The following is a 23,650-nucleotide window of genomic DNA, read 5'->3' as shown; positions in this document are numbered from 1 at the left end:
TGTTTGTAAATGTGGGTAACATGACAGTGAACGAAATCATTGATGGCATTAAGAAGTCATTCAATGTTGGAAAGCTGGAAAGGCCAAGCAAATTGCTTTGGATTCTATGATTGGTGATGGAGAACGACAATATGGTCGTCTATATGATTATGTGGGTGAATTGTTAAGAGTGAAGGCTGGAACCTTTAAGATTAAAATCAATCAACCCCAACCAAGTTTGCCACCAAGGTTTGGGTCATTTTATATGTGTTTAGAGGGCTATAAACAAGGCTTCTTAGGTAGTTGCATGCCCTTCATAGGGGTAGATGGTTGTCATCTGAAGACAACATATGGTGGACAGTTGTTGGTGACAATGGGTAGAGACCCCAATGACCAATATTTCCCACTAGCTTTTGCTATGGTTGAAAATGAATGCAAAGAAAGCTGGAGATGGTTTTTGACATTACTTTTGGATGATATTGGGGACATTGATTGTCAACGTTGGGTTTTCATTTCTGATCAACAAAAGGTATTTCCATTTTCATGATTTCATATTTTTATTTGGTAGCAGTCACATTATTTAATATTGACCAAGACATTTTGTGTTTTTGCAAGGACTAATGACAGTTTTTGATGACATTTTGGATGGAGTGGAACACAGGTTGTGCTTACGGCACTTGTATAACAATTACAAGAAGAAATTTGGTGGATGAGTGTTGATTAGAGATCTTATGATGGGGGCTTCCAAGGTCACATTTCAACAGGACTAGGAAAAGAAAATGGGTGAGTTGAAGAATGTTAACATTGATGCTTACAATTGGTTGCTAGTTATTCTAACTAAACGTCGGTGTAAACATGTATTCAATAGTTATCCTAGATGTGATGTGTTGATAAATAATTTGTCTGAGTCATTTAATAGTACAATTTTACTAGCTAGAGACAAACCTATCATAATTATGATGGAATGGATTAGAACTTACATTATGAGTAGGTTTGTAACACTTCAAGAAAAAGTAAAGACATATCCAGGAGATGTTATGCCTAAACCAAGAAAAAGGCTTGATGAGGAAGTAGAAAAGAATGGAAATTAAATTCCTGTTTGGGCAGGGGCTGCAAAATTTGAAGTCACTCACGACTGACGCATACTTCTTTCTTTTCTTTCTCCTTCCTCTGCTTCTTCTGGTCGTGCTCTATTTCCTGGTTAAACCGCGACCGATAAAGATCCCTATCAAGAATCGGCACGTGTTTATCACAGGCGGATCCAGCGGCATCGAGCTGTCTCAAGCACACCGCGCGGCGGCAGAGGGCGCGCGTGTGTTGATATTGGCGCGGTCGCTGGGGAAGCTGGAGGAGGCGCGAAATGCGATCCGGCTGGCAACGGGGATCGAGGTGGCGCGAAATGCGACCCAGCCCCCCTTGAATTCATGGAGTCTTCTCTTAAATTTCTTATTATTAATTTCTTAAATAGTGGAAGTCAAGACTTGATCTTTGCTTCTAATGAGCTATGAGAATGGTAAGAAATGAGGGATTTTCCAACGTAGACAAAAAAGTATACAATAACTTCCTCTAATATTTATTTTCGATAATTTTAAATCCAAAAAATAAAATAAAATACTTCACGGAAAAGTCTAATAATATCTTGAATTTTGATTCTCCCATAGATTTATGATGATTTCAAATAAACTGATTTTAATATTTTAAGATTTAATATAGCCAAATTATTAAAAGTCTAAATAATACCAAATTATAATATATAAGTGGAGTGTAAATCAATGTATTTTAAAAAATATAATATAAAAAACTCAGTAAAAAAAACTTTGATACCATAACGGAAATATAAAAAAAAAAATATTACTAATTACTTACTTTATTAGTTGAACGATGTGATTTATATGCATGCTTTGCTACTCTTCCGAAATATTAGAAGAAGTTAATTTGGTATCCATAAAACATGTGTTCTATAAAAGCTCTGCATAATAGACTCTCTCGATTAATGAAGAGTTACAGGCTAGAAAGTTGAGTTTATGTTTATTTTCTCTTTGTAAGATAAAGAAATATTCATTTAATATGTTTTCTTTAAATGTTAAAATTTATATATTTTATTGTTTTTATTAAGTTCTCAGGAAGCACCTGTTGAAATTTAGTTAGTTAATATCACTTATATTATTTGAATAATTTGAAGATGATAAATTATGACAAATTTTATATGCTACACTGCACACCATTAGAAGATGTATAAGGTTAAAAAGTTATTCTTTATAAAATATATAAAAATTATATGTATGATTTTATGATTCTAAAATCTTATGATATAATCACTATACTGGAAAAAAATATTCTTTATATACAAATTTTTTAGTAGTTTCTAAATGTTGATTAGATTAAGATGAATACTACTAATTGTGTAATTTAGATAATCTATGGTCTTATAGCTTATGCTAACTTCTTTAAAAGTAATATGAGTGAATATATTAATAGTTTCTATTATTTTATATATGTTTGGAAAGAAAGTGATTTTGTAATCACTTTTTCTAATTTTGAAATTGATCCTAGTCTCTTCGAAACTATGGAGAAAATGCTTATAAATATGTAAAAAAAAAAATTGCTTTTATGTTTTTAATGTCACCGGATTTCTACATTTAAAGTTGTTTAGTTTTTTTGAAAAATAGTTGATGCTCAACGTCTTTTTGTTATTATTTTTATTTTTTGATAATATTTTTTATTTGATTACACACAATTGATTGGTGTGATCTTATGTGTCAATTACTATTAAGAAATAAAAGAAAATTATTAAGGTCATCGACAAAAAAATAATTGTGAAAAGTATCAATAGAAAATGTAATTCACACTAATTAAAAAGTTCAACATTAAAAAGCGTTAGTAAATATCAATCAGAAAACAACAATTTTAAAATAAGTATAAGTCAAACATTTCTATCCATTCTAGAAAGAAATCGAGAAAAAGAATATAAAAACACACACATAAAATTAAAAATATAAATAATTAAACTTTTAATTTTCAAATCTTAAATAATTATCTTTTAAAAATTTCTTATTTTCATATATTGAATAAATTAACGACTTAGTCAGGAGGCATCTTCTTGTCCGAAACTCAACTGGCGTGCAAATACATGGACTGTATGAAAACAGAGTTAAACAAAGAAAAAGAAAAAAGAAAACATCAACATTAATCAAATCACAGGAATGTGGACTCGGGTCTACAAATCTTAAGTTTCCAAGCTCACGCGGTTCATCTCACGTGACGACCGACAAACACAAAGTCCAACCAAGTTGAAAATTGAAACTTTCATTAGTCACTCAAACTAAAAAAAATCCTCATATGTAATCAAAACATTCTCAATAACTAACATTTTTAATCTAACTTTTTTTCTACATACACTTTTGAATTTAATTGCAAGGTTTTCACATAATCAAGTTTAATACTTTATTCTTCAATGTGTGCATGAGTAAATTTAAGGTTTAATCCTTTTCGACATCCCTATTTATGTACGAATGTCTCAATTGGGTCCTCGTTTTCTAAAGTGTATCAAAATGGTCCCTAATTTTGAAAATTGATAGCAATTGAGTCCTTTCCGTTAAGTTGGCTGAACGGCGTCAAAAAAATTGCTGAGTGGATACTGAGATGACGAACGAACGCTCGTCCACCAGCGAACGAACGCTCGTCCACCAGCGAACGAACGCTCGTCCACCAGAGAACGAACGCTCGTCCACCAGAGAACGAACGCTCGTCGACCTCTTACTGTTGGACGACCGTTCGTTCGGTGGTCGACGAGCGTTCGTTCGCTGGTGGACGAGCGTTCGTTCGCTGGTGGACGAGCGTTCGTTCGTCATCTCAGTATCCACTCAGCAATTTTTTTGACGCCGTTCAGCCAACTTAACGGAAAGGACTCAATTGCTATCAATTTTCAAAATTAGGGACCATTTTGATACACTTTAGAAAACGAGGACCTAATTGAGACATTCGTACATAAATAGGGATGTCGAAAAGGATTAAACCTAAATTTAACTCTTACATTTTGGAAAAAATATGATATTTGATATCAAGTTTAATTTTTTAATAAAATTATACTTTTCATTCTTTTACAAACTAAATTAATAGTTATTTAGTTAACAAATATCTCGAATCAAAATACTCAAATTGGGCTTTTTTTTTTATCAGACATGAAATAGATTGATATGTATGTAAAAGATAGTATTTTTTAATGTATCAGCAAATAAGAAAAAAGAAAATAAAAAATCAAACCACCTTGGTACTCAACTAGGAGAAAAAGTTAATATATCAACAAATATAGGATTTGATTACTTCCTAATTTTCCTTCCATATATATGATTTTGATAGAATAAATAAGTTCCCTAATTGATGGAAGCACATACTCTTACTTGCTCTCGATACTAAAATAAAATAAAAATGGTATCGATTTTCAAAGTCGCATATAGACTTTTGCTCCCAGTGGGTATAGTTTCGAAGGCTCATCAACAATGGCGGACGCATACTTCTTTCTTTTCTTTCTCCTTCCTCTGCTTCTTCTGGTCGTGCTCTATTTCCTGGTTAAACCGCGACCGGTGAAGATCCCTATCAAGAATCGGCACGTGTTTATCACGGGCGGATCCAGCGGCATCGGGCTGTCTCTGGCACACCGCGCGGCGGCGGAGGGCGCGCGTGTGTCGATATTGGCGCGGTCGCTGGGGAAGCTGGAGGAGGCGCGAAATGCGATCCGGCTGGTGACGGGGATCGAGGTGGCGGTATTCGCGGCAGACGTGCGGGACTTCGAGGCGGTGAAGCGCGCGGTGGACGAGGCAGGGCCAATCGACGTGCTGCTGCTGAACCACGGCGTGTTCGTAGCGCTGGAGCTGGAGAAGATGGAATTGAGTGAGATAAAGTTCACCATGGACGTCAATCTCATGGGAACGTTGAACCTCATCAAGGCCGCGCTTCCCGCGATGAAAAACCGGAAGGACCCGCTGCCCGCTTCCATTGCCCTTGTTTCCTCACAGGCCGGTCAGGTAAACCTGCATCGCCTTTCGCCCTCTGTTATTTATGATCTGATAATCTATTATGTGAATTACTATTGCTGGGTTTATACATGTGAATTACTTATTTGGTTGTATTGTATATATCTGCATTTTATAGGTTTTAGTTTGTATAACTATGAAGTAATAATTATAGTCCTAGTGTATACACCTTTAAATTCGATTTAGGCTTTGCTGACACTAAAAATTGTCTAGATTAAACTAATAAATAAATTATCTGTTGGAACTAAAACGAGTTAAGCAGTGTATGAACAAATACGGAAATGAGTATTTTCTGATATCAGTGGGATTAATATTTTCAAAAGACACTCACTCAAAGTAAAGAAACAGATGAAGAGAACTTAAACTCTCTCTAGATATTTCATTCACTTTGACAAACTTGTGCATTTCCATACATTAGAGTTGCCTATTTTATAGGCTACAATTACAATATAATAATAGTAAATATTACAATATAATAATAGCAACTTTTCAGTTTTGAGTTTTTCCGTAAACGGTGCCTATACTTGATTTATTTCTGACATTGCCTTCCTTAAATCAAGTTTCTACCATTCCAAGCATTTTTTTCAACTTGTAAAATAACTCAATTTTCAGTGGCTTTTGTAAAAATATCTGCAACTTGTTCTTCAGTTGGAAGATATTCGATTACTACTTCTTTCTCAGCTACTAGTTCTCGAATCTTGTGAAACCGAATATCAATGTGCGTGCTTGGATCGTCCATGAAAAACTGGATTTTTGGATAGTGTAATTACAGACTTGTTATCACAATGTATCACTGTAGGAGTATCTTGCTTCTGATGCATAGCTTCAAGCATCCTTCTCATCCATATTGCTTGTGTAGCACAACTTGTTACAGCTATATATTCTGCTTCGGCTGTTGAGAGTGCAATTGTTGGCTGCTTCGAGGACCATGATACAACTCCAGTGCCTAGATGAAACGTGTACCCCACGTACTTTTCCTTGTTTCAATATCTCCTGCCCAGTCAGTATCTGTGTATCCAACCAGCTTTACATTAGAATTATTAGCATAAAAGATTCCCTCAGTCAAAGTACCTTTGATGTATCTAAGGATTCTTTTTGCCCCTTGTAAATGACTTGCACGTGGCTCTTCCATGAATCTACTGAGCAATCCTACTCCAAATACAATATCTGGTCTAGTAGCAGTTAAGTATCTCAGACTTCCAATCAAACTTCTGTAGTATGTTGAATCAACCCTTCTTTCATCACTATCTCTTTTCAATTTCAACTTTTCCTCAACAGGTATTGAGATTGGCTTTGAATACTCCATTTTGAATTTCTTCAAAATGTCTGTAGCATACTTCTTTTGAGATACAAGAGTCCATCATTCTGCTGAACAACCTCAATGCCAAGAAAATATGACATTAGACCCAAATCTGTCATCTCAAAACATTGAACCATGGCCTTCCTGAATTCTACAATCATCTTTGGATTATTGCCAGTAAAGATTAGATCATCAACATAAAGGCATCTGTAATAATATCACCTGGATCAACAACTTTTAATATATCAAATGGACATCTCTGAAATCCATGTTGTAAAAAATAGGAATCAATCCTTTTGTACCACGCTCTGGGTGCCTGCTTCAAGCCATATAATGCTTTCTTCAATTTGTAGACTTTATTTTCTTTTCCTTTAACTTCATATCCTCCAGGCTGCTCAACATATACTTCTTCTTCCAAAGTACCATTCGGAAAAGCAGATTTAACATCCGAATTTTCCAATTATTTTGAGCTGATAGAGAGATGAGCATACGAATTGTATCTAATCTTGCTAGGAGCAAATACTTCAAAATAATCAATTCCTGGCTTTTGTTTGTACCCTTTTGCTACCAACCTTGCTTTGAAAGGATCAATTTCTACGCTGGGCTTGTACTTAGTTTTGTACACCCACTTCACTTCAATTGGCCTTTTGTTTGCTGGTAAGTCTGTCAGCTCCCATGTTTGATTTTTCTCAATGGCATCAATTTCTTCATCCATTGCTTTTCTCCAATGTTGATTATTTGATGCTTCTTCAAATGATACAGGCTCACAATCTGCAAATAAGGCAAAATTGATAATTTCTTCATTAAATGGGTCATTGTCATTACCCACAACATAATCCTCTAATCTGGCTGGTAGTTTCGGTTGCCTCTGTGGTCTGCTTGATGTTTCTGGCTCATCAGGTGTTGAATCTACACGTTCATTCTCCTCTTCATGATTTTCTAGAATTATTGTAGGCTTATTTTGGGATTTGGATGACCAATCCCACATTCCTTCTTCATCAAAGGTCACATCTCTGCTGATAATTACCTTCTTTGTCTCCGGATTGTAGAGCCTGTATGCCTTTGAATTTGTGCAGTAGCCAATGAACACACATTTTTCTCCTTTATCATCGAGCTTCTTCCTTAGCTGATCTGGTACATGGGCATATGATATACACCCAAAAAGAATTGATGGTCTCCTTCCGCTCCAGGCTTCTTCTGGTGTTTTCTCACTAACACTCTTTGTTGGACATCTGTTCAGGATATACACAGCGGTAGCAACAGCTTCTGCCCAAAATTCTCTAGGCATTTGTTTTGCTTTTAACATGCACCTTACCATATCCATGATGGTCCTGTTCTTTCTTTCGGCAACTCCATTCTGTTGGGGAGTGTATCTGGTTGTTAATTGATGATGAATTCCATGTTGCTCAAAATAATCTGCACATACAAGGTATTCTTGACCTCTGTCTGTTCTCAATGCTTTAATCTTGCAGCTACTTTGTTTCTCCACAAATGCCTTAAATGACTTAAAGGCATCACAAGCATTTGATTTCTGTTTCAAAAAATATACCCATGTTTTTCTGCTGAAATCATCAATAAAGGTAATAAAGTACTTACTACCCATGTTATTGCTGAAATCATAAAAAAATATACCCATGTTATTGCTGAAATCATCCTGGTACTGATTTTCTGTAATGTTTGCTTGCTGTCAGAATTTGCAATCTGCTACTCTGTGGCCATATTTTCCACAGTGGAAGCAATTAACATTACTTCTTTCTTGATAGCCACCTCTTCCTCTTCCTCGATGGGCAGGTACAAAACTATCTCCATCTCTTCCTTGATTGTTTGGTCTGAATTTGTTGTTTCTCCAGTGATTAAAATTACCACGACCTCTACCTCTTAAATTTCCACAACCTCTACTTCTAAAATTTCCTCTTCCTCTAGTATTGAAATTATCACGACCTCTACTTTCTACTTCTTGACTGGACTCCGCAACTTTATTGAAATTCACTTGACTTTTCAATGCTTCTTCAGCTCCTTTTTCTGTTTTCTCCAGTATTCTGCTCACATGGCTTTCAATGCTTCCTTGCAATTCTGCAACTGTCATGTGTCTGTGTCGTGAGACTCTATTATTGTAGTCACCACATGATCAAACTTCATCGGCATGGTGCGTAGAATTTTTTCAACCACCTTGCTTTCAGAAATATCTTCTCCATATACTCTCATCTTATTGGCAAGATCTGTGATACATGAAAATATTGTTGAACAGTTTCTGAACTGGACATATCATACCTTTCATATTCTCTTTGCAAGGACTGCAGTTTGGATTTTTGAGCTTTCTCTACTCCTTTGTATGATAACTTCAATGTATCCCACGCATCTTTGACAGTCTTGCAATTTGCAATTTTGCCAAAAATTGAATAATCTATTCCTTGTTGAATTTGTGATAGCGCCAACTGCCCTTTCCTTTGAAATTCTGCATTAGCTTGTTCTTGTAAGCCTGGTTCAATAAAGCTCCAGAGGTTGTGAGCTTTCAAATGGGTGGACATCAACAATTTCCAATAATTATAATCCATTTTGTCATCTAATTTGGGACCAGACCAAACAATATTGTAATTTGTGGCCATCTCTCTCTTTCTCAAATAGACTCAAAAATTTTTTGTTAAGGTGAGAACGCTTTTGTTCCTCACACACTCAGTAATTTTTGACTCTCTCACAAACTCAAAAAGCTAATACTGGATCTAACTAGCTCGGATACCAATTTGATATCAGTGGGATTAATATTTTCAAAAGACACTCACTCAAAGTAAAGAAACAGAGGAAGAGAACTTAAACTCTCTCTAGATATTTCATTCACTTGACAAACTTGTGCATTTCCGTACATTAGAGTTGCCTATTTTATAGGCTACAATTACAATATAATAATAGTAAATATTTCTTAAGCACAAAGAAAGCTACACCACGTGATTTATCAGAACTTTTCAGTTTTTGAGTTTTTCCGTAAACGGTGCCTATACTTGATTTATTTCTGACATTTTCTAGGTGCAAGGACTAAGTGCATGTTTTGATTAATGTTTGCAAGAGCAATTATGGTCTTACTTCTTAAGACTAAGTTTGCAGACAAAATTTTAATGTGCAAATGTGCTTATCAAAACAACAATACAAGTCACAGAACTTTTACTTTCTAAACTCAGTTTGAAACATTCCCAACTGAAAACCAAACATAGCCTAAGACATAAACTTTTAACAGGTATAACGACTGAATAAGTAATTAAACTTTATTTTATTTATTTTGATGTGGAATTTGTGTTTATGTTTAGGCGGGCATTTATGGCTACGTAGCTTACTCAGCGAGTAAATTTGGTCTCCGTGGTTTAGCAGAAGCATTGCAACAAGAGGTTATAGCTGATAATATTCATGTTTCTCTGATTTTTCCTCCGGATACAGATACTCCAGGATTAGCAGAAGGTAGGTATTGAATTGGATTTTCTTGAATTTATTTCTTCACACCTATTACCTTTGCTAGTTTCTACTTCATTTTTCGTTGTAAATAACATGTCAGTTTGTGTAAAGCTCACCATGGAAGTCGTGCACTTGCTGTAACTCCTTGAAATTGCATAGGGTGTGCTTGATTTCCATTTCCGAAAGTTTTCAAAATGTAACTAGGCGAGTTGCTCAAATACCTGGTGGCGGGTGTTGCAAGGCACGGAGCATACCTTGAAATTGAGGAAGATGTTCAACAAAATGCAAAGAAAAGATGGAAAATCTTGCATTTCTTTCTGTATTTAGTTTTTAAAACACCTTTTTTTTAAACAATTTGGTAACATAACAGACTTTGGATGAGAAGATGATTGTTGAGTAGTGTGAAATTTTTTAAGAAAATAGGTTTTAAAACTGAAAAATGAAAAGAAAATCAATTAGGTCTTAAGTTTGTTACACAGAATTCTGCATCAATTGCGGATTTAATAACTCCAGCTCCTCCCTTATTATCTGAATATCTCTCATTTTTGTATCTGATCTAAATTCATACATTTGACTGATGCCATGGGGGAGGCTATTGTATCAATCCTATTACAAACTTAGAGATTAGAGAATGAAATTATTGCTTAAGATAATAAGTTTGAATCCATGATTACTAAATATCCACTTAGAGTTCATGAGTATAAAAATAAAATTGTTGCTTTCAGCTTATTAAATGTGTGTTTGTAGCATCTCTTGTGAAGTCTATGTATCCTGTAATCAAAGTGAAGTACAATCTGAAAGGTCACTTTTACAGAAAACAGGAGAAAACCGGAACTCACCAAAATCATTGCAGCCTCATCTGGTTGCATGACAGCTGAAAAAGTTGCTCAGAAAGCTTTGGATGGTATAAAAAGTGGCAGCTTTATTGTTTCTTGCAATTTGGAGGGAATTGCGCTATCCCTAGCAACTGCAGGTTTATCCCCTCAGAGGTCTTTCTTGATGGCCTTTGTTGAGGTGGTTGCTGCTGGAATTCTACGGATTGTTGCACTAGGCATGCAGTGGACTTGGTATGGAAGTATAGAGAAATATCACAGCCAAAGGAAGGGTAAGTGCTGCACAAAGGGATATTGAAAAATTATTTCTTAGTTTTTGTTAATTTAATTCCTGTCTGTCCAATCATCAAAAGAATAGTAAAACATGGCATTATGAAGAATTTAATGTTAAAATAGTACACATTTTCTATTAAAATCTGGATAAATTCAGACAATTCTCATGAACATGTAGTTATTTGTCATCTCTAAAAGGATCTAATTCAAAATTGGGTTAGACTCTTCAATATGGTTACTTAGAGTTTGCCTGGTAAATTAGTCATTCATTACAGTTTTGCAATTTGCATGAAACATCTCCTGTTACGCTCCTGGGCTTTAGAAGTCATACTGTTATATTTGGGCAGTCTTTCCAAAGTTAATTTACAAGAGTGCTTTTATGATTTTTTTTTTCTTTGGTTAAAATTTGAGAATGGTTCTATAACAGATTGAAATAAAATTATTATTATTATTATTATTATTATTATTATTATTATTATTATTATTATTATTTATATACTTATCTATTTATTTAGTATCTGTCGTTTGATTCCATATAGTGACTGTGGTTCATACACTATTATTAAACACGTAGTGAACAGCAAATGATATAATGTTTGAATTCAAAAGCAATTAGGACATTGTAAAAGTTTAGGATGTTACTTTTATCTGGTGGAGCCTCTTAAGGTATTTGCTTGTACCCTGTTAAAAGGTTAATGTTAATTCAAATGAATTCCCCAACTAAAACTTATGAGATTGATGATTTATCATTCTGACAGGTTCAACCCGGAGTAGCTGAAACAGAGTCCTATGCCTCATTTTAGGAGTTATATGCAAGATACTGGGATGCTGCCTTCTTCCACTCTGAAATTCAAATGAAAGTTAACCAATTAGATCTCGATAAACATCAAGTTGATTAAGTTTTTTTTTTTTTTTTAACTTTTCTTCCGTTTTCTAACATATGTTAAGTAAAGACAGGTTAAGTTACATGTTCAGGTTCAGTAATACGCTATGGATTGGATAGGATTGATGTATATTTTCTTTAAAAAAAGTTTGGTCCTCATTTCTTTTTACGTTTTTATTTTGTTCGGCAATAATATTTTGTCCTCCATAAAATTTTAGTTTTGTTTTCATTTTTGTTGATTTTTTATTTTATTTTAAGTGATAACTTATATGTTAAGTGATCACGTTAGTGTATTAGTAATATTAAATGATCATATTAGTATGTAAGTAACATGTATATTTAAAATTACTTTGTTTAACTCTGAAATAGTTCATTAATATGAAAAAGGTAATGTTTAGTTCTTTCAATTAGGGTTTGCGGTTTTTTTCAGCGTTTTTTTTACATAAAAAGGGAATTCAAAGAAATAATGCATGAAGAAACCTTGTTTAAAGAAAATAACATTGTTTTTACTATATTAATTAATTCTTTAAACCAAATTATTTTTTAAAAGGTTTAATCCTTTTCGACATCCCTATTTATGTACGAATGTCTCAATTGGGTCCTCGTTTTCTAAAGTGTATCAAAATGGTCCCTAATTTTGAAAATTGATAGCAATTGAGTCCTTTCCGTTAAGTTGGCTGAACGGCGTCAAAAAAATTGCTGAGTGGATACTGAGATGACGAACGAACGCTCGTCCACCAGCGAACGAACGCTCGTCCACCAGCGAACGAACGCTCGTCGACCACCGAACGAACGGTCGTCCAACAGTAAGAGGTCGACGAGCGTTCGTTCTCTGGTGGACGAGCGTTCGTTCTCTGGTGGACGAGCGTTCGTTCGCTGGTGGACGAGCGTTCGTTCGCTGGTGGACGAGCGTTCGTTCGTCATCTCAGCATCCACTCAGCAATTTTTTTAACGCTGTTCAGCCAACTTAACGGAAAGGACTCAATTGTTATCAATTTTCAAAATTAGGGACCATTTTGATACACTTTAGAAAACGAGGACCCAATTGAGACATTCGTACATAAATAGGGATGTCGAAAAGGATTAAACCTTTTTAAAAAGTACAAAGGTTATCTTACTGAAAATAAATTATTTTTCTTAAGGATCATTAAAAATTTATTCGAGTGTAAAAGTAAATGTGCTAGATTTTCTTCTAACATATGTTACGAACGCCATTTCCAAACAACAGGCCGAACACTATTTGGACGAACGTCACCAAAACGATATGGACGAACGCTATCTGTCGACAGATGTATTGCCGAACGCTATACTATTTGGACGGACGCTATGAGATCAAAGGTATCATCCCGAACGCTACAAACCGAGCACTTATGCTGGACGCTAAATCTCCAAACACTAATAGACAGAATACTATTTGGTCGAACGCCATTGAACGAACGTTAAGTTCGAGCACTTAGTCTTAACGGTAAAACAGCGAACTCTGTTAAACTGAATACTACTATCCGGAGACTATTTGGACGATCACTCAAAGATCAAACATCACTAATATCGGACACTAAGTTTTGACGAGCACTACCTGCGGGCAAACATCATAGAGGACGAACGTTCTCTATGGACAATCACTAACAGTATGAACCTCCTCAAAACCGAACGCCTAAGATTGAAGCTTGAGACTATCTGATCAAGATCTACACCAAAACCGAACGCTTACAATCTAAACACCAGAATACCTGATCCAGGTCGAACGCTATAAATCGCTATTAAGACCGAACGCTCAAGATTCCATACTTAAGATTATCGAATTCGGACCGAACGCTCAAGATTACTACCCGAGAATACCAAGTTAAGAACGAACGCTTATACTCACTAATAGACCAAGGCCGAACGTTTAAGATTCGAACATAGAATATCAAATGATGACCAAGCGCTTGCTTACACATCAAAACCGAACGTTCAAGATTTTAAACCTAAGAATATTAGATGAAGGCCGAACGCTACATTCACTAATTCACCAAAACGGACGTTCAAGATTCAAGCCTTAGAATTCGAATTAAGACCGAACGCTCACTTTCTGAACCTGCGAATATCTCATCAAACCGAACGCTTATAATTTCTAATACAGAACCCAGACCGAACGCTAAATATCACTTTCTGAGGATACCATTTGGCGGGCGAACGCCTACGATCACTATTTCACCAACACCGAACGTTCAATATATAAACATAAGTACATCAGATTTAAGACCGAACGCTATGATAACTAATTTACCAAAACGCACGTTCAAGCTCTTAAACTAAGAATATCAAATTATACTAATACACCCAAAAACGAACGTTCCAGATTTAAACCTAAGAATATCAAATTTAGATCGAACGGTTAAATCACTGAAACATCAAAACCGAACGTTCAAGATTTAAGCCTATTCATACTAAATTTAGTCAAACACTACAGTCGCCCATACACGAAGACTGATCTACGAACGCTCACCAACACAAGCATAGAACGAACGATAACGCTCGTTATTGGAGGACACAAGACCAAACGGTTATTTGGCCGACCACTGCTGGTCGAGCACTGCACGGACGAACGTTCCAATTTGGCTGATTTGGGCGAACGATCAGAAGAAATACCGAACGTTCAGAAATTGGCCGACCACTATTTGGTCGAACACCGTTTGGACGAGCGCGCGTTTCTGGAGAATTCTGCAGAATCGCATCAGGTTTTCCAGAAACCCAGAAACTCCATTTTTCATCCCCAAATTCCCAGATTTGCATCAAATACAGTATATTTCAACAATCAAACAAAAGATCTAGCTCCCCTTACCTCTTGAAGACTTCCTTGGATCTTAAAATGCAGTGTCTTGATCTCCTTCCAAATCCAAAAGCTCTCCCCTTCTCCTCTCCCAGAACTTGCAGCAAGCTTTCACTCCTCCAGAAATTCAGAACCCAGCCCCCCTTGAATTCATGGAGTCTTCTCTTAAATTTCTTGTTTCTGCGGAATTGGACCGGGGAAGTTTCCAGCCGCCTCCGTCCTGAAACACTCCTTCTCCTGCGTTCTGAGCTCCTTCCCTCGCCTCTGTGCTCCTCCTCCTGCTACCGGCATCGGTGAAATGGGGGGTGGAGCTGCAATAAACACTCCGACGCTCAAGTCAGAATGGTTTTTCAGCAGTGTATCATTATATCAGAAAAGATGTCATACCTTCGTCGTTTACCCCTTATTTATACTAGTTTAAGGAATATTCCCCAATCATTTCTGAAAGATGAAAGTAAAGACGAGATTTCCCGTAATAGCTGGAGAAATAAAGGTGAAGGGTCCCTCCACTGTCTCCTTCAATTATTTGCTAATTACACATTCATTGTGCATTAACTGTCAAGACCGACCGCAGAAGACCGACCGCGGAGGCTATGTCGAGACCGACCGCGGAAGCTGTCGAGACCGATCGGAAGCTGTCGGGACCGATCGGAAGCTGTCGGGATCGATCGGCGGACTGTTTAGAATGTATTCCGGTCGGTTGTCCAAGCATGCTGGGTATTCCGGGCGGTTGTTCGTCCATGGTAGTAACATAAGCCCCCCAAGCCCTAGCAAAATTATGATATTGCGTTGGGTTTGTAATGTTATATCAATCGGTAGTAGATTTTACCTGAGTTTAATACGCTAGCATGCGTTCCTTATCACCTGAGCGGGTTTTGCGCTAATAGTTCCCTGGCGAGAGTTCATAAAAGAGCTTGCTTGAGCTTGCTTTGCTGCATGATTTAGGTCTTAGAAGCTCTCGAGGAGCGTGTTCTAAGCCAAGGTGAGAGCTCACGAAGAGACTGCCTCACCTGCTCGGTGTGAGAGCTCACGAAGAGACTGCCTCACCCGCTCGGTTTAGGTCTTAGAAGCTATTCGTGGATCGTGCTCTAAGACCAAGGTGGGAGCTCACGAAGAGACTGCCCCACCCGCTCGGTTTAGGTCTTAGAAGCTATTCGTGGATCGTGCTCTAAGACCAAGGTGGGAGCTCACGAAGAGACTGCCCCACCCGCTCGGTTTAGGTCTTAGAAGCTATTCGTGGATCGTGCTCTAAGACCAAGGTGGGAGCTCACGAAGAGACTGCCCCACCCGCTTGGTTGCTCAAGGAGTGCCAAGTTTGTATACAGTTGTCATCTGCATCAAAGAAAAAATAACGCACAGATTTTGAACGGTTAGAAATATGTAGCTAAATTTAGTTGAGGGGTTTTATCAAACAAGTGAGACCGTTCGGTCTTCAATTGAATGTTTATGCCACTGCCTTAGTGCCTTGTGACCTATAAGATAATATGAGCTTGTTGAGGCCGAACAGCCGAGAATAAATTGAGGCCGAGCGGCCAAGAAGTCATTGAGGCCGAGCGGCCGACAATAAGCTGAGGCCGAGCGGCCAATAATATGTTGAGGCCGAACAGCCAATAATATGTTGAGGCCGAACGACCAAATAAGCTGTTGAGGCCGAACGGCCAAATAAGATGTTGAGGCCGAACGACCAATAATAGTTTGAGGCCGAGCGGCCAATAATATGTTGAGGCCGAACGACCAATAATACGTTGAGGCCGAACGGCCAAATAAGATGTTGAGGTTGAGCGGCCAATAATATGTTGAGGCCGAACGGCCAATAATATGTTGAGGCCGAACGGCCAATAATACGTTGAGGCCGAACGGCCAAATAAGATGTTGAGGCCGAGCGGCCAATAATATGTTGAGGCCGAACGGCCATAATCAAGATGAGGCCGAACGGCCAGTAATATGTTGAGGCCGAACGACAGAATAAGCTGTTGAGGCCGAACGACCGAGAATAAATTGAGGCCGAACGACCAAGAATCCATTGAGGCCGAGCGGCCGAGAATACGCTGAGGCCGAGCGGCCAATAATACGCTGAGGCCGAACGGCCCATAATATGTTGAGGCCGACAACTCTTTACTCATGTCAAGGTAACCCTCTTATAGAGACTGCCTGGGATATTCAGGAGTTGAAGACCTTCACCTGTCATTGTGATACGCTGGAATGCTCCGAACGGGTGAGTTGGAAGATCCGACAAGCGTTATATTTTCTGGAACCCTCCAATACTACTGTAGCGCTGCCTCCGAGGTCAACCAAGGTACACTCCAGCATCGTCAGCACCTGTACGGGCGAGAAGCTTCTGGACCCTGCCCTCGGCGATAATCGTGAAGGACTAAAGATCTAAGACCACGCTCTAACAGCGGAGCCGAACGATGAACACAGCGGCCTGGCCATGGATGGATGTCTTCCTCCGGCAGAAGCTGTAAAACCCGTAATTTTAGGCATGGTGGGGACATGGTGGTCACCCACCTCTTGCATTATTAGGAAGCATTTATTGGAGGTATTGGGTTACGGGGGAAAGGCTCAGCAAAGGAGAGCTTTCATTTTGGCATGTGAGAAGGAGAGAGAGGCTTATCTTTGGAATAAGGGAGAGCTTCCAGAAGAAGGGAACCCTTCCTCCCTTTCGTTTCCAGCCGTTCTAGGAGCTTCCATGGGAAGCTGTTCCAACTTCTGAAGGCCTGAGAGGAGGATCTGGTTGAGCATCTGGTGAGAGGGGAGTCCTTGCAGCAAGATCTGGGAGAAGAAGTGAAGAATTGTTGAGGTTGCAAGGAGATCTTGATCTGCACATCTGGGAGGAGATAGATCCCAAAATTTTCAAGGAAGTCTTCAAGAGGTAAGGGGAGTTTGATTTATTTCATTAATTGTTGGTATAATCTGTATTTTGATGCAAATTTGGGAAGAAGGGGTTGAAAATGGGGTTTTCTGGGTTTCTCTGGAATCTGCGCGATTCTGCAGAATTCTGCAGAATGCGCGTTCGTCCAATTTTGGTGAGTCAAAATTGGACGTTCGTCCCAACAGTGCTCGACCAATTAGTGGTCGGCCTAACATTCGTCCAATTCTGGTGAAATTGGACGTTCGTCCAAATTGCTCAGTGGTGAACGTTCAGTTCTAAACGAACGTCTGGGTTCGTTCGTCCTTGGTGTAGTGAGCGTTCGTCCTTGGTGTAGTGAGCGTTCGTCCTTGATGTAGTGAGCGTTCGTCCTTGGTGTAGTGAGCGTTCGTCCTTGGCGTAGTGAGCGTTCGTCCTTGGTGTAGTGAGCGTTCGTCCTTGTAGTGAGCGTTCGTCCTTGTAGTGGGCGTTCGTCCTTGTAGTGAGCGTTCGTCCTTGGTGTAGTGAGCGTTCGTCCTTGGTGTAGTGAGCGTTCGTCCTTGGTATTGTGAGCGTTCGTCCTTAGTGTTGTGAGCGTTCGTCCTTGGTGTTGTGAGCGTTCGGCCTTGGTTTGTGAGCGTTCGGCCTGTGATGAGGATTGATTTCAGAACGTTCGTTCAGACAGCATCAGAGTTGGAAATAACGTTCGGCAATAATGCATAAATCCATGGGTGTATTTTGATGTAATTATTGAGAATTGTTGGTTATTTCCTTGATCCAATATTGGTTTAGTTATACATATTATTGAGAATATGTATGACTTCGTGATTGAGCACGTTTATTCTATTGGTTTAGTTATACATATTGTTGAGAATATGTATGACTTCGTGATTGAGCACGTTTATTCTGTTAGAGGTGGTACATACACTATGTTATTTACTTGTAACTTTGTCTGTCTTTTAAGCATTTTTGCTAGTCTCACGCGTGAGACTGAGATTCGAGTGTCACCTTCTTCTGCGCGAGGAGGTGAATGTCTCGCCCAATGACTTCAGCTCGTGTTGAGTATAGTGCATCATTACGCGTAGTATCGATGTTTTTACTCGTTAGTCCTTGAGGAGTCGGGGAGATAGGTCTGAAGTCGCGATGGATGACGGCTCGGGTCGCCTGTTATTGAGAGCAGGTTATGACGACGAATTACAAGTAAACGACATCAGTTTATGAAAGACTAGTCTGCAGTGTCATGTGAGTCGATTTATCGTGGGAATTGTTATAGTATTTGTAGTGGGTTTATAGTGTGATAATTCTGGTTATTCATCTTGCATGTTGTGGCTGTGGTTTCTAACCGTGATGGTCGTACGGATACGAGAGAGATGGTAGTGTAGATAAAGTTGGATTTGGAATACTTCGAGAGAGAGACGGGAAGTAAAACTTGTTGAGTCTATAGGTAGTAACGAGCGTTCTTACTAGTGACGTTCGGTCTTGGTGTTAATTATTTTCAGGTAGCGAGCGTTATTAGATAACAGTTGATCTTGATGCTAGTGGATCTGAGGTAGCTAGCGTCCGATCTTAATTTGGTAACCTGAGGTTTAGTTTGATTACGTTCGGTCAATACTGAGGTGTTCAGCAGAGTACTCTAGGCGTTTAACCCAGACTCAAGCGTTCCTTATTATAGTGTTCTGTCTAGTAGCGATGGTTCTTAGGGAATGATCTTTATTGGTGATGTTGCTCTGAGGTTGTAATCATTTATAGGAAGTGACCGGCTTTGATAGTCGTTGAGGTATCGATCGATTGATAAATAGTGATTAGTCGTGATGATACATGATTCAGGGAGTGATCATTCATAGGTAGTGCTCGGGTCGGATGATGCCTGTCTCAGGTAAGGATCATTAATAGTTAGTGGTTGTACGTATGGAACATCCGGTCTCGATGAGGTTACTCTCTGATAGAATTAAATTCAGCAAAGTGATCAATTAAGTGTTCGTCCGAATGTTACTTAATCTGTGGTGTGCGAGATTTGATCTTTGAGCAATCGTTCGAATAGTGTTCGAAATAATAGTAATTGTCTAGTAGAGTACACTGTCTTAACGTGAAGTCTAAGTACTTGATCTTAATTAGCGTTTGATCTTTTGGTATTCGACCTAATGGTATTCGGTATAATGGCGTTTGATGCCCAGTTTCTAGCTTAAGTGATCAATCTTAATGTTCGTGTAAACAGTGTCCGATGTAATATAAGTTCGTTGATTTATCGTTTGATTCAGTAATGTTTTGATATCTGGGTATGTATTGAGGTTGAGGGTACTGTAGTAGGATGTCTTGATCTGTGGTTGATTGTGGACATATTGAGGAGACTAAGAATGAAATCACAAGTGGGGCACCTTCCGTTGATTTGCTCATCAGCGTATCATCCGGATGAGAGTTTATTGTGTATTGGGTTGATTATTAGGTACTATGGAATGAGTGTCCAACAGGAATTGTGGTACGTTGGTTTGAGGATGTCGGATTTTATTATTATATGATATTTGTATTGAAATAACTATGCATGTTTTTTTAAATGATGTGTTTCAGGTTAGCTCACCCTTACTTTGCTTGTTTGTGCATGTGAATGCGATGATCGTATAATGTGTGATGTTATACGGGAGCAGTTGAAGGATTGTCACGTAATCCTGTGCAAATGGAGGAAGAGATGGAAGATCGAATTAGAAGGTTTCAAGGTTATCTTTGCTGTTGCGTTTGAGCTTAAGACTGATGTATCGATTTTAGTTTTTGTTCGGGATGTATGTATTATTACAACATTTAAGTTTTGAAAAAAAAAATTTTTTAGGGTGAATTTTTGGGATGTTACAGAAGCTATCAGACTGGCCTTCTCGGCCACTTACTGAGAGGACGAGGCCGTATTTGTCAGTCATGAAATAATGGGGTCAAAACTTCTCAAGTTTGAATTGTCTGCCAACGGGTGAGGGATGGTTGCCCTCATTGTCTGTGAACATCTATGTGCAATTAGTAAGATACATGATACTCCGAGAATAAATGCCAGATTTTCATCTTCTCTGTTGTAGCTACCATATTCTGGAAACCAGGTGAATGCTTCGTTTCGTGTCAACCTAGTAATCAAAAATGTCTATTGTTGTTTGGCATCGTGTGAGGGAAATGATGAAACCAGATGCCAAGATAATTGTCACAGTTCTTCTGATCTTGAGTGTAGAAAAGAGAAAGTAATTATTTATTTTATTTTGGGTTCCTGCTTCTTCCCGTATATTACCCACGGGTTCCACCTTTACCTTTTCTCCCTGCCGCCAGCATGGGAAGATGGATAGACCAGACCGAACGTCCGAGTTCCCAATGAGGCCGAACGGCCGAGATCACTCTAAGACCGAGCGGCTGAGAGAAATGATGAGGCCGAGCGGTCGAGCAGATATTTGAGGCCGAACGGCCGAAAAGATGTTTGAGGCCGAACGGCTAAACAGATATTTGAGGCCGAACGGCTGAGAATTAAATAAGGCCGAGCATGACCGCTCGGGCAAAATGTACCTCGTTTAGAGTCTTATGACCTGCATAAAATATGACCTATAAGATAATATCAGCATATATGCTAGTCCATTCGGTCTTTTGGTAGACCCTTCGACCTATCTTTGGTCATTTGAAGTATTCATGAGGATATGTCAACTATAGTGCCGTCTTGTGACCTGCAAAATATTGTATAATATTACTGGGAAATGATAAAGGAGACCAGGCCGAACGGCCTGTTGGGTAAACGTTAAATGGATGGGACCCACTTGTTGAATAAGGAAGCCAATGTTCCCCACTTTCTAAAGTTGAGGATTTTGAGGAAAGTGTCTTTCCTTTGTATGCGGAAAATCTGCACCAATGCTTCTTGGAGTTTAGCTCTTTTATTGGTTATAAAAGGAGAGTAAGGTGTGCAAAGAAAAACACTACCACCGAGAAAGAAGTGGGCATCCTTGCAAAGAGAAGAAAGAGAGGAATATTGAGTGTGTGAAAGAGAGAAAGCTAGAAGAGTGTGGTGTGTGTAGCGTGAAATTCCAGAGAAGGAAAAAGAGTGGGATTGTACTTTGTGTGTTGGGTTAAGTTATTGTGAGTTGTGATGATTGTGTGCAACACTGTGAGAGAAAAGAGTGATTGTTGTATTTCTGAAAGCTTTTATTTTCAATAAAAGTATATTTGGTACCAACAAATTGGTATCAGAACTGTGAGAACTTGAGTGTCCGAGAAATAAAAAAAAAGAGTGAGAAATGGCAAACTTTGCAAACAGTGTGTCCCTTCCTCAATTGACAAAGAAAGTCAACTTTGATAATTGGAGTGTGCAGATGAGAGCTCTTCTTGAATCCCAAGACGTATGGGATGTAGTGGAGAGTGGGTACGAAGAACCCACAGACGACGAAGGACAGACGGTTGCCCAACTTGCAGCGTTGAAGAAAACGCGTGTGAAGGATAAATCAGCTCTATACATATTGTACCGAGCTGTGGATGAATCTGGCTTTGAGAAGATAGTAAATGCAAAATCTACAAAAGAAGCATGGCAGATTCTGGAGAAAGTATACAAAGGTGACAACCGAGTCAAGCAAATCAGGCTCCAAACTCTTAGAGGCGAGTTTGAAAGTTTGAGAATGGAGGAAAAAGAAAGAGTAACCGAGTATATATCTCGGGTGGAAGCAGTGGCAAATCAAATCTGTAGAAACGGAGAGGAGTTACCAGCCAGTCGGGTTGTGGAGAAAATTCTGAGATCGTTAACAGATGATTTTGAGAGCATTGTGTGTGCCATTGAAGAGTCAAAGGACTTGTCAAAACTCTCGGTTGAAGAGCTTGCAGGATCTTTGGAGGCGCACGAACAACGGAGAAGAAAGTTGTATCAACCACTTGATCAGGCACTTCAGACAAAGTTTGATCTGAGGAGAGGAGCTCGGAACACTCAAGGCCGAGGTGATCCTGGAGGAAGAGGCCAAGGACGAAGTGGTCAAGGACAAAGTGATTATGAAGATGAGGAAGAGCAAACCGGTCGACAGAATTGGCGTGCGAGGACAATGGAAAGGCCGAGGAGATCGGTCAAGTGTAGAGTGCTTTAGATGTGGTAAGCACGGCCATTATGCATATGACTGTAGATCGGCTGAGTGCTATAATTGTGGTAAGCCCGGTCATATAGCAAAATATTGTAGGGCTGAGAAAAAGGAGGAGATGAATCTCCATACAGAGGAAGCGGAGAAAGAAAGTGAAGAGTTAGGAATTTTGTTGATGGCAAGGAGCCCAGACGCAACGTTGCCGAGAAAGAGCCCGGACACTGCATTGAGGAGTTGGAGATCGAATGCTGAACTGTGTCCAAGTTGCGTGAAGATGTGGAAACCGGATGCCGAGATGCGTCCGAGGTGTGAAGAGTTGTGGAGATCGGATGTCGAGACGCATCCAGATTATGCAAAGTCATGGAGATCAGACAGTCCAGAAAGGTGTTTGGTCAGTTTGTATAGCTCGAAGGAGCTTGTAGAGAGCGTGGTGGATAGCTCAACAGAAAGCACAATGGAGAGTTTGCTGATGATTTTGCCAGATAGCGTAGAGGAGCAGGTGGAGAGTCCGGAAAGTCCATCAGAGAAAGTGGGAAACTCAGATTATGTTTCTGTAGAGAAATTTCAAAAGGTTCTTGCAGAGCTGGATCGAGAGCGTCGAGCCCGTGTTGCCGCGGAAAATACGATGTCCGAATTGCATGATTCATTAAAGCAATTAAAGATGATGGATCAGGATGCCACAAAGAAGCGTGATAAAATTGACCACTTAGGAGATGATATTTTTCGTGAGAAGAAAGAAATGACGAAGCAACTAGAAGAAAGTGCAACGGAAAGTGTCACACTGCGATCGGAGGCTGAAAACTTCAGCAGTATGGCGAATAAAATAGATGAAAGTGTAGAGATGAATCCAATTAGTGAAAAATCAGTTATGGTCAAGAAGAAGAGAGTCAAGGTCAAGAAGAAGACTACCGAAGCAAAAGAGATGTTCGACAGGAAGAATCCAAGTAATAATGGAATGAGTAAATTTGGTGTAGGATGAGAAAAACTCAAGACCCATTTACGTTTACGGGGGAATTTTGTTGGGTAAACGTTAAATGGATGGGACCCACTTGTTGAATAAGGAAGCCAATGTTCCCTACTTTCTAAAGTTGAGGATTTTGAGGAAAGTGTCTTTCCTTTGTATGCGGAAAATCTGCACCAATGCTTCTTGGAGTTTAGCTCTTTTATTGGTTATAAAAG

General features: G+C 38.9%; 2 protein-coding genes across 2 annotated transcripts; both read left to right on the top strand.

The window, feature by feature from the left end:
• Positions 1 to 4,371: 4,371 nt before the first annotated feature.
• Positions 4,372 to 11,911, top strand: LOC108322772 (3-dehydrosphinganine reductase TSC10A). The gene is made up of 4 exons (XM_017555008.2): positions 4,372 to 5,003; positions 9,612 to 9,759; positions 10,568 to 10,858; positions 11,618 to 11,911. The coding sequence occupies exons 1-4, from the start codon at positions 4,479 to 4,481 to the stop codon at positions 11,635 to 11,637; spliced, it is 984 nt and encodes a 327-aa protein (XP_017410497.1). The 5' UTR covers positions 4,372 to 4,478; the 3' UTR covers positions 11,638 to 11,911.
• Positions 11,912 to 21,649: 9,738 nt separating this feature from the next.
• LOC108322762 (uncharacterized) lies at positions 21,650 to 23,450 on the top strand. The gene is made up of 2 exons (XM_017554993.2): positions 21,650 to 22,464; positions 22,571 to 23,450. Exons 1-2 carry the CDS (start codon positions 21,650 to 21,652, stop codon positions 23,448 to 23,450), a joined length of 1,695 nt encoding a protein of 564 aa, XP_017410482.2.
• The last annotated feature ends 200 nt before the right edge of the window (positions 23,451 to 23,650 follow it).

This window comes from Vigna angularis, chromosome 5, assembly GCF_016808095.1.
Source record: "Vigna angularis cultivar LongXiaoDou No.4 chromosome 5, ASM1680809v1, whole genome shotgun sequence".
Lineage (NCBI taxonomy): Eukaryota > Viridiplantae > Streptophyta > Magnoliopsida > Fabales > Fabaceae > Vigna > Vigna angularis.
Note: the sequence above shows the minus strand (reverse complement) of the source record. Positions and strands in the feature narration are given on the sequence as shown.